General features: G+C 31.1%; 1 protein-coding gene across 1 annotated transcript in view; it reads right to left on the bottom strand.

Moving 5' to 3' along the window:
- The window catches only part of LOC130453151 (Bardet-Biedl syndrome 1 protein homolog), a 36,911-nt gene extending 25,018 nt beyond the window's left edge, over positions 1-11,893 (bottom strand). Inside the window, exons 1-6 of the mRNA XM_056792758.1 lie at positions 10,419-11,893; positions 9,388-9,644; positions 8,145-8,352; positions 5,502-5,715; positions 2,741-2,983; positions 1,201-1,429 (exon numbers count right to left, since the gene is read on the bottom strand). Coding sequence (XP_056648736.1) covers positions 1,201-1,429; positions 2,741-2,983; positions 5,502-5,715; positions 8,145-8,352; positions 9,388-9,644; positions 10,419-10,429 — 1,162 coding nt within the window. The 5' untranslated portion in view covers positions 10,430-11,893. The remainder of the gene's footprint in view (positions 1-1,200; positions 1,430-2,740; positions 2,984-5,501; positions 5,716-8,144; positions 8,353-9,387; positions 9,645-10,418) is intronic.
- Positions 11,894-12,278: the final 385 nt, after the last annotated feature.

Genomic DNA, 12,278 nt, shown 5'->3' with positions numbered 1-12,278 from the left:
GACGATATTATAGAAAATAACGGAGAGAAAACGAGCAAATCCAAAAGAACACCATAAACAAACAAACAGAAAGAGAAATAACTTCAACATCACGTTCTAACGTCAAGGTCAAAATCACGTGACAAATTCAAGCGGATGTTATTGACTCTCTTCTATTACTACGAAAGTTGCTACGGACGGCTAACGAGATAAGAATAGCAATAAAAAAATAGCATTAAGTAGTGAATAATGTTAAAATTATATAATATGAAAAATATAAAATATGTATCTTACACATGCAATTTTTGAAAAAATCTTTTTTCCTGGTATACAACAGCGGATTCAATGATATAGGAAATAAAACATTTAAATCTATTTAAAAAATATTTAATTAAAAAAGGAAATTGGTCGAAACGTCAATTTGTTACCCTAAAAACTGATTTTCAATCATAAGAGACCTCAAATCAAACAATTTGGCAACGAAAAAATGAAAAATAGTCTATAAAATGAAAAATGTATTTTGTCCAGCAGCAAGGCTTCCAAAATTAGGTTTAATATTAATAGACGAACGTACACAAGTTATTAAAAACGGATTTGATATGAGCACAATGAAAGATGGGTAATATAATTCAGTTTTCTATATCAAAATTCACAAATTATTTTTTCGAAAGTACTGGGTGTGTTATGCATATTTATGCAATACCAAATACACTTTGTGACATACGATTTGATTATTCTGTGTTTATTGTTGAAGTGATACCATATAAGTGAATGTAGTTCTCGCAATTTAACGTTTTCAAGATCATCCTTTGTAAAATGAACAGATATTAAATGTAAAATTTCTCTGAGAGATTCAGCTAAGTTGCCATGTTATATTCAAATGACTAAGGAAGTGAAATAATGACCCTTTACCTTTGCGAATATATTTTTATGTGATTATTCTAAATTCAATATAGTATGAACATTTTGTTCTGTAATAGGACCAAAAGTAATGTAGTAATTATATTAAATTCGTGCGATATTTCAAATTTTGGTAGTTTCTTCAGTTTTAACTACATTCAGGCTGATAGCACTGAATTTTTAATATTGGGATGAATACCTACCACCATATATAAAGGTCGTACAAATAAATAGGTACACAAAAACTTATTATTTCTCGATTATAAATGAAATGAAAGCGAAGCTCTTCATTGAATTGTCAAGTTAGATTAGTTTTCTCACCTTTAGTGATTATTGAAAGAGCGTGCTCTTCTTGACCAAGTGGACCGAATAAGATCACAGAGGGAGCATCGGAAACAGTGGTTTGATCTACGATGTTTCTTCCTTGATACAGTTGTATCAAACCGTTATCCAGTCCAACACCATATAAATTAACTCTGATGTGTCCAATTTGTACTAAACATAAGCAAGTAATAGTTTGGGACAGTTTAACTGACCAGAGTCGTTGCCCCTACAAATGGGTTACATTTGCTTTGTGTTTGTTTTAAAATTACTGTTTGACAAGTAAAAATTATTACATACTACCTAAAATTGAAACATTGAAAACCTTCACTATGTAAAAATTAATAATTCATCCGATTCATTGGAGGAAATTATATATAAGGCGTAACTAGTGCACGACAAGTCAAGTGGTCATTTTGAACCGCCCGCGTAGATGATATAGTACTGATGTACATATCTTCAGTGGCATCGGGCTGACTTATTTAATGGATTGTGGTTTCCATAGTTCACGTATTCGGGACCTGTAAGTGATTTTATCTTCTCGACTTGTTTGTCTTTCTCCTTCTTGGACTTGCTATTCCTTATCATCGTTTGCACTACCTCCTAGCTTTTTCGCTCCCAATCATTGTGTATTTAAGGTTATCGTGTGTTATCTGGCGATTCAGTTCTTGGCATGCTTCGTTTCCTCTGTCTCTCGCACTTGCTGCAATTGAAAATAGTGTTCTCCACGGTATCTATTAATTGGCAATATACGCAATATTCTATGTCGATTTTTACAAATCAATTCGCATAAACGCAGAACGCAGAATCCTGACAAAACTTAGTTTAGGAAGTAGTCAGTTGTGAGTTGTTCACAGTCTACCCATTCACGGATATTAACTAAAAGGAGTTTTGTCCACTGTGCTGTCGTTGTCTCGTTTTCCCATCTTTCTTTTCACGTTCTTAGATTTCTCTCTCTGGCTTTACTTTTTCTTATGTTATATTAGCTGCAGTACCACTTTCGAGGTTGTTCTGAAGTCTGATGCTACCGGAGGAAATAGATAAACGGAGCGTGACGTCATATTGTTATTAAAGATTCATTTTCCAAACAAAGTTTGTGAGGTAGTGTGTGTTCTTTAGAAATATTTAAAAAGTCTTCAATCACTTTAATATGCTTTAAGCCAGAAGGTATTTTTTTGCAAAATTTATCAGAGAAATGATAAATATTTTTACTGAAAAATTGGATTTTTATTATTTTTGAGAATATTTCATTTGTTTTAAAAATATAGAACAGTAACTGGAACTGAAGAAAGAACAAGCTTGATATTAAAAGGGCTTGAGTATAAACCATGATATTTACCAATAGATTAATATATAAATTCAGAAACCCTTAAAATTCACGAGGGTGTCAAAGCTCTAACTGAACAATAACTATAAATAAATCTGCTCTTCCACTCTCTGATATAATTCTATGACTGCACTATGGGAATATAGTTTTACCTAGATAGATTGAAAATGGAAGTATTTGATTGAATTATATGTTGAATATTATGAAACCTACCCGCTTAGTGAAACAATTGATCATTTTATCCGTAGTAGCAACCACAATAAAATTGTCTTCGGGCAAAATAACGAAATCGACTATGTTGGAATTCATTTGAATTATGTTTTTACCTTCTAGCCAATTCCTTCTCAAAACGCATATATGGCCTTGCCTACAAGCAATCATGATTCTAAAGTCCACGTTGAACGTTCCTGTTGCTTTTATACTGAAAGGAATCACTTTAGTTCTGTCTGTATTTGCCTACAAATACATAAAATCAGTGAAAGTTATGAGAAATTTGTTATCACAAATAGAACACAAGTATTTTTTGTGTAATTAATACTAATTATTATCTCTGTAATTATTTCTGTCCTCTAAGTTTCTTCTTTTACCTATCTAAGTTTTCTCTCTATTTGTGAATTACAATTTCAAATTTTAAGAACCACGTGGCAAGATCAGTGGCCAATTGTTAAATGGTGGTTTGATAAATCAATAAATTGCATTAGTTATATGGATATGACACATACAATAATAGTTATTAATGTATTAATAACGAAAAAATGTTTGTTATAGTCGAGTCTGAGAATTGATAACCAAGGAGGCAAGCAGGCGAGATAATAGACAGTTTTTCACCGATGTGCATATTAATTTTTTTTGTCCTCTTGTCTTCCTAGTCTTGTCTACTAAGTAGTTGACACAGTCCTCGCTTCAGGATGACTTTAATCTTTCTTCACAGTTTTCAGCTTCGCGTTTTTAATTTTATCATTAAAGTATTTAAATTTATTTTATAGTACACCACAAAACCGACATCGTTTGGCCGTGTTTTTTCAGTCATTCATTATTTGCCTCCAGCCCTTAGTTGTAACCTATTTTCACCCTATGAAAATAGGTTACATCCAAGGGCTAAAGGAGATGTGTGTGGTTGGGGGTGATGTAACAAATCTTATGTTATTTACCTATTCTCACTGTTTGATTACTTTCAAATTTAGGTATGGACTAAGATTGTCTCGTATTAAAGCATTAAATTGCTAAACCAATCCTCATAACTTTGAAAATCGAATTCATTGTTGGTACGGTTATAACGGACATTCCAAGGGCCACCTTTTGTTTAGATTGATCATAGCTTGTGGGCTTTGTAATTTATATATACTAGAGCAAGCTGACCCTTAACACTTCCACATAGGACGAGGGAAGTGTATGCCTTTGAAGAGTTGCGGACCTTCTCTGGATATTTGATTTCATATTTTGTAATAATTTTTCATTTGCCTGGATCATTGTTGGTCTAATTGTAATTGTAAGTATTAGCTGGCGGGACTCCTTCCAACTCCTTTTTCAGTTTATCACCGTACTCATTTATAGTATTTTCGTCTGTGGTATTGCAAGCATGTGAATATCCTAGATTAAGTTCTGGCCTATGCCTTGAAAATAAATCAATCGAGTTAGAATCTGGATAATTGTTTTGAAGCGGGGAACTTTTCTTCTTTGCCAATTTAACTTAATTCTTAAAACATACTTTTAAAACTTTAGTAGTAATTTAAAAAACAAATGCAGATAAAGCAATTGGATCAAATCAAATGATTGTTCTTTTTCGTCCACAAGACCCTCGGATTTTTAGATCTACGGAAGTGCTTTCCACAGAATATTTTGTGATATTTGGTGTTCTTTGGCAGCATTACAGGAATATCGATTTCCATTTAATTTCTTGTATGTTGTAAAAAACTGGAACTTCAAACATCAGGCTACCAGAAGTTGCGTTTGCTGTCTAACTTTGGGACATGTACCAATGTTATCTCCACGTGCTAATATTTCTTTCACTTAAATATTGTATATTATTTATATACATCTTACTAAAATGTACTTACCAAAAATTAGATATTTTAACTAGTTTTTGCTATCCAGTAGAAAATTTACACGCCTTTCAAAATCACCTGTACACATCACCCGTTAAAATTACATGTAGGTGCTTTACACCAAGTGATCACAGCGTCTGAAATACTCACTAATGAAATCATAATTAACGTTCACGATGAACCACGTGAAGAGGTTGGTCGAAGTGAGCGTTGTAAGAATTAGGGAATTTACAAAGCAACAAATATTGCAACCACGACAACCTATCTCATTATTTGATGCAGAACGGGATACTATAATCACTTTTGAAGATTCTTGTGATGTATTCTCAAATATTTTACTATTTTTTCTTTTTGTCATTTATTATTATTCACCCAATGGTCAAAACGCTTCATAATCCATTCGACTTGGGTTAACGATTACAATGCTCTGAACTTAGTGTAACGGGAAAGATCATGATCGTGAACGTGATTGTCATGATTGCTTAGTGGAATGCACCTGAGGATATTGTCTAAATGAAGGCGATATCTTACAGTTAAGAAGATTCAGGACTAGAGCTTGTCACCTTATCACATTAAAATTTTCAAATATGTGAAATGTGAAAAAAGTACAGATTGTTCAAAAGTAATACCTAAGTCACATATTATATTCTTTTAGATCTACCCCACATCTACTGAACATAGTGTCGAATTAGATGTCCATAGAAACTTTATTCAGCTTTCCGGCATTCTTTTTCTATGATTTCATACCTCTTTTTCTTCTAAAAATTTCATATCTTCTGTTTATTGAATAATTCTGAGAATTATTCTAGTTTAAGACAAGCAAAAATTCGTAGTTCATTTTCGGCGTCATTTTGTTAAAATTAATCTTTATATTGTTTTTGCAAACTAAGTATCAAAAAAACTTCAAATATCTAGCAATAAAAACGTACCTGATGCAAAATGTTGAAGGTCTGAGGATCCAGAATGTATATGTTTCCAGCTTCTGTAGCAATTACTGGACATGAAACATCGTCCTTATCATTCGAATTTCGGTTCAATGTATCCATACAAGTTATAGGATATTCCTTGGAAATATCGTTGATGTTAATTCTTTTAACAATATCCGGTATTCTAGATTTGCTGGTCGTTAAAACTTCTTGAGATCTTAAACAGGGGAGTATCACATATGGGAGAAAATTTAGAAAATACAGTTCAAAAACCTTCCCGAATGGTGTCGGTATACACAAACGGTATATTATATAAATGTAACAATTTTAGATGAATTGAAATATGCCGAGTTAAAAAACTATTTTTGACTCAAGCAGTTCATTATTAAAAATTTCATTGACTTACATTGTAAAAAATATTGTAGTAAATATAACCTAAAAGAAATTTACCCTGATGCTAATGTGGCGCCACCCTTTTTTAACACATTTCGACGGATATTTTTTCACACAGATTACCACATCACAGACCATACATTCATCATAAATATCGAGGGTACAGGTAAGAAGAACTCTGTTTGTAAGTATCCGTATCATTGTGAAACTTTAAAATGGCGCTACTGTATTTAGATTAATAAATTTGCTTAGAGCGTAGCTGCGTCATTTTCAAAGCCTTTCTTCGCTTACAAATTTTAGAAATTGTCATAAATGATATAGTGACAGTTCTTGTTCTATACGTATGAAGTATTAATTTAAAATTAAGATATCAAATTATTTTATAAATGAATCTTGAACAAAATTTAAATGGAAAACTTAAACAATTTTAATTAATTATTTAATATACAGGGTAGTGTTGTATTTTATTACGAAAATTGCCGAGAATTTTTGAAATGATTGGCAGTTGATAGTTTAATTTGAAATGGTTGCGTTGAAAGACTTGCCATTTAGTTTCATGGAAAGTAGAAAATCTTGCCCAAATTTAATTTCATAAGTTATATGCTTTAAATTATACAGCAATTTCAGTCAAAATATACTTAAATTACTAAAATCCTTCCAAAAATTGTCATTCACTGTTGCGTTTAACTTGTTTTGGAATTTTGAATGATGGAATTGAAAGCAGAAGTGTTCTACTTTGTTAAACTAATTTAATAACTATATTCCCTTTGCAGAACGTCTCCGAATTGTCAGCGAGCGCTATTGTGGAAAGTCTTTGAACTATACTATTTTTCGCTTTTGAGAGTTAAGCCATTTAAGAGAGAGTTCTCTTCATCTTTAATCTCCATAACCATGAAATTCTCTCAAACCATTTTTTACTACACTTTATTCAACTTCCATTGTTAGTTAATGTGTCTGTTTGTTGTTTTTTAATCAACTTAGGTACTAATATTAAATTTCGCACACTTTCTCGTGAGAATTGATTCACTTAATGAAATAATTTATAATTTCACTAAAAGATGGTATTACTAATAAAAGTAATATTTATAAAAAATATGAAAACGATTATAAATTATATTAATAGCATTAGCGCGATTTAATTTTTATTGACTGTTAAATGATATTAAATAACTATCATTTCATATATGTAATTTTTGCTCAACGATTTATAATATAAATGCATAACGGTTGTGTGGTTAGGTCGTCGCTTCGCAGTCAAATGGCTGCGGGTTAAAGTTTAACTAGGAATTATGCAAGTTCGTCTTTCTTTAATAGTAATATTGATTGAATTAACTTATTTTTGTGAAATATTATTTATAAGAGCCTCTGACAAAATGAGTTTTCCAGTATAAAATAGCAGAATGGAAGCATCAATTTTTATTCGAAAACTATTTTTTGTTTGTTCTATCATTTGTGGTTAGGTTAGGAAAATTGTTTGACATAAATCTAGGTACAATTTTGAATATATAGATACAGAAATGTGAGGGGATTTGGTCATATAGGAATTATTACTTTCTAATAATTAACTGAAAAATCTGCTATTGAGTAAAGTTAAAATATATTGTCATGGAAACTAACGTACAATGTAACATTAAAAAATGGTGGTAAAATGTAGATGAACAGTATGTAATACTATAAAGTTTGATGTCTATTATGATTAGTATTTATAATTCTGGCCCTAGCTTGGAAGCCATTATTGGCCCAAATTGGTGGGACTCTGGGATGATAACAATGTTTCTCGCTTGGTTTGCAAGCCTGGTTGCTTAGATAAACCTAAGAGTAGTCTGCAACCCTGGGGCTGGTGGCTTGTAAAAATAGATTTTTAATATATTGTTAATAAAATAATAGTTTTATGATAAATTTTTATTAATGTACTCTACTAATTAATGTACATATAAATATTAGTTAAATATTTATGCATAAAAGGATATTATTCATAAAAAATTATTACTTTTAATGTCTATGTCTAAGATATCTATTATGGATAAGATATTAGAACAAAACTTTATATAGTTGTTCAGAGTTCTACCAAACCAGGCTTGGCTGACTAAAGAATAGCCGGGGCTAAGTTACCAAGACTTCAACCTTCAACGAGGCTTGGGCCATTATTGAATTGCCAAGGCCGGGTTTCCCAGCGTTGCCCAAGCTAAGCCCCGTCGCTCAAGTCTGGGGGCTCCTACATGGGAAATTTTAATACTAATTCACACAACTTACCTGTTAGCTAGTGATTGAAAAGGCAAAGCAGAGAGATCTTTAACTAATTCATCGACTATTTGGTCTGATATATCAGCTTTAACATCGAACACTTTTTTCCAAGCATCGATTTCTTCGGGTAACCCTTGACACTTTGGTAATTGAAATTTATAAAAAGGTTTGTTATTTTTATAAATATATAAACTGCAACCACAAGCCACTGCAATGGCTAAAATAGAAACAATAACAATGATTAATTTAAAAATAAAAAACAAATTATTTATGTAAAGATAACTGCGACGGCACCGGCGTTTAACCTGTTGGAACTCCAAGAAACTTTGTCTAAGCAAGGTTCATATTTTAGACAAGCGATCACTTCTTGTCAGCGTTTGGCAGTTTTTTGAGGTAAAATACTAGTTTACTTTCCTTACTTCTTCAGTTCATCAAGTTCTTCCGGTTTTTTACCCATCCTAGAGCCGTTAAACGAATAGACTGTACGATCGGAGTCATGTGAGAGTGTCATGAACACGTGTCGGAAAGTTGTGAACTACGCTGCTCAAATTCTACTATCTACTACCCTCTCAGACACTCGTCCAACTGTATGATCGTAGTCGGATCGGAAGGATGCATGATAGGTGTGTTCCGGCCTTTACTCTAATTCAACTCAACAATGATTTCAACATTAATTTCACGATATAAAGCATTCTTAGTAATCGTTTAATCAGGGTTTAATCGTTTAGGGAAATAAAAAAAGTCGTATAATGCAATATAGGGTAAGTACAGCATCGTTCGAATGCTGGTGTAAGATCTACTATCAACATTGTGTCCAGTCGCGAGTCGTGAATCTTGGCTCATTTCCTTCCACTCATTTATACAATAGCCAAACAAATCCTAGATTTTCAAAAGGCAGCAAACGGATGCCAATTGCTCGCTGAGCTTCTAATGAACTAACTAAAAGAAGAAAGGGAATAAACTCTATGCATATCATGCCGAATAGCATTGTGATACTAATAATTTTTTATTTATAATTTGTTTATTTTCCCCAATTGTCATATTATATCAGATATCACTCAAAAAACTACCCTAATCAGCATAATCCATAGATCCAGTCACGGAATTTAAGGAGACTCATGTACTGCTTGCAACCCATATGTAGACAAAACTTACCGGACCAATGGATAAGATAAGACAGACTTTCACGCTCTGGTTAATGCTAAATACCTTTACAAAATTATTTAATAAATACAAACATTTCTTAATTTACCTGGTAATCTGGGTTCTAGTTCATCAGTATAAAAGGAAATAATCGAATTGGGAACGTCCGGTAATGGAAAATCAGATGAAGATGTTCCTTTATATATTCTCATTCTACTTCTATTTTTATCTAATTTTATATCATTTAAAATTAAATTGTAATTCCCATCTCCATTTATGTCCGACAAAACTGCATTTCCTGGTAGAGTTATCAAATCGTTATTTTGTTCATAAAAAGCTTCTAACCATCTTGAAATTTTGAGATCCCTAAGGAAAATGAATATAAGAATCGCAATTCTATTGTTCAGATGATTTGTTTTATGAAAGCCACTTTATATATTTGGAGATGCCACGAAGCTATAGGACTAAGAGCTGTGTTTTGACCACCATTCTTAAGTAATAAGCTCTGGTTGCAGTTTGATCGCTGTTTTCCAAGAATAAATAGTGGTACAGATGAGAGATAGGATTTAGAGTTCGGCTTAAGTGAGTTCAAGTGATCAACAAATTCTTGAGTAGTTATAACGCCTAATTGGTGATAAAAGTCCTCGACGGGCTTGTATAATAATTGAACTAAGGAGGGGCATCGCTTTGTCATGAATCACGTGGTGACAAGCAATGTCTTTCAGTTGGATATTTTAAGAGAGGAAGACGTATGACCCAACAATTCACTTCACATGATCATCTTGATGTAAAAAAATTGGTTTTATTTTCGAAGGGTGGCATCAATTTTATGAAAGTATTCCAAAACTGGTAATAAGCTTTAAAGTTATAGAAGCCTCGCTTGTAAACTTGCATTGATATAGATAATATGAACATATATGATATAATTTTACTAAAAAGACTCATAGTTTTATTGTATTTTGAAATATATAATCTATGTATTACAAAGAGCCATCTAACAAAATAAAACATTTCTTAAGTTCAACAAGTATATATAGATGGAAGCACAAGGGTAAATTTAAGAGTTTCGTTGTTCTATGTAAGTTAAATAATTGACATTAATATATTGTGTGATAGTTTTATATCGTTATATTTGCTTACCCTATACTCATGATGATATTCTTACACTTTGTTAATTTAATATCATACCAAAGTTAGTACTGCAATGCTATTGAAGGTTGCCAAGCAACCATATTGATTCATAGTTACTGTTAGGTTATCTATGAAGAAATAATAGCCATTTTACGCAAGTAGAAGACTATACTTATCCACGATTATACTAAGAAAAAGTCTCACTTTGAAAAAATAATTAAGCAGATTGTAATGCTTTTATTTTTACTCAGCCTATTCTAATCATTGATTAAACATTGTCATTATAACAAAACCAGCAAAAACAAAACGGATATTATATAAACATAACATAGGTACAAATAATTAAATTTACTTTCCGATAAAATTAATAATATCATTATTAGTGCAGTTATATTTAATAGTGATGCCGCATTCGTTTTGTTACTCATAGAATCATCTTTCTGCTATCGATGTGCTCCTCTAGTTCCCGTGTCACTTAAGACTAACTTTAAGTATTTGTTTTCCCATATATGAATCCAAACTTCCAAATACTCCTTTTATATTTTGTAGAAATTACGAGACACTGCAAATTTAATAATATTTTTTGTTTTAGTGTTGGGTATAGCGATTAGGAGTGTTGATTCAAGGTATTGAATGTCTTCCCATTTCATGGAGTGCATTTTATTTCTTTGATAAGCACTCATTATGTAATGATGATCAATGCAACCTTAAAAATTCTTTGGGCAGCTCAAATTTATATAGTTTTTATGTAATATATATTTGTTACCTTTGTTATGAAGTATAAATCAGTTGGAGCTTCTTTGATGAAATTATTTCTTGTGGATAAATGCTTTGTATTTCTTCAGTTGATAGTCGTTTCTTTTTAGTTTAAGAAAAACACGCAGCTTCGAACATTCTATATTTATTTCATAACTTAATTTTACCGTGCTCCTTAACGTTGACTATATCTTCCTTTAGATTCATAATTTTCGAAAAGTTTTGTGAAATATCTCCAAAGAATTTTTTCATATAAAGAAGTTACTTTATTGATAATATATATGTTGCGGTAAAAATGATAAATCGGTGATTTTATAAAATTACCGGGGATTATGAAAATATGATAAATTATTTTATATTCCTCAAATTTATATCATGATATCATGACATAAATTATGAATATCATGACTTATTGGCAGTGTTCGAATTATATATTTCGGGTTTCGAAATATATTTTTAAAAAACTTTATTTTTGAATATTTATATGAATACAATTAATCTCAAGATCGAACTAATTATAAACATTAAATATCATCGAATTGTTTACAAACATCTTATTTATAGTAAAATAGTGCTGATACATGTTTACGTTATTTCATACAAAAATAGAATAAATGCTGATACATGTTTATGATATTAGATACAATGGTATTGTTTTAAAAATGTCCTTCAGAAATTCTTCGCATGTAACTCCTCCATCCCTAAGAATGAAAAATGACGGAGGTATTTTTCATCCCTTGTTGTCTTTCCTCTTCTAATTCGATGTCTTCTTTCTTCATTTCTTCTATTTTATGTTTTCTTACAAACTTATATTTATATTTTCGAATTATCCAAAATATTATGAAAATTATACAAATTATTATTATTACAGTAAATAGTCCTATCGATACATGACTTTGTGGATTATAAATTTCATGAATTGGTTTTATATTCTTAGCGATGTTATTAATTTCATACAATTTATTAAAATCTATATTAGTTAAATTAGGGGATTTATAAATTTGATTATTCAAAAATTTAAAGTTTAATTTTGGTAATATTATTGATTTCCCTTTTTTAATTTGTACATTAGTTGAGAAAATTTCACTTCCTACTTGAATATTACAATTTTTT

Source organism: Diorhabda sublineata, chromosome 2 (genome assembly GCF_026230105.1).
Source record: "Diorhabda sublineata isolate icDioSubl1.1 chromosome 2, icDioSubl1.1, whole genome shotgun sequence".
In the NCBI taxonomy this organism is placed as follows: domain Eukaryota; kingdom Metazoa; phylum Arthropoda; class Insecta; order Coleoptera; family Chrysomelidae; genus Diorhabda; species Diorhabda sublineata.
The sequence above is the reverse complement of the archived record's forward strand: the minus strand, read 5'-3'. Positions and strand labels throughout refer to the sequence as shown.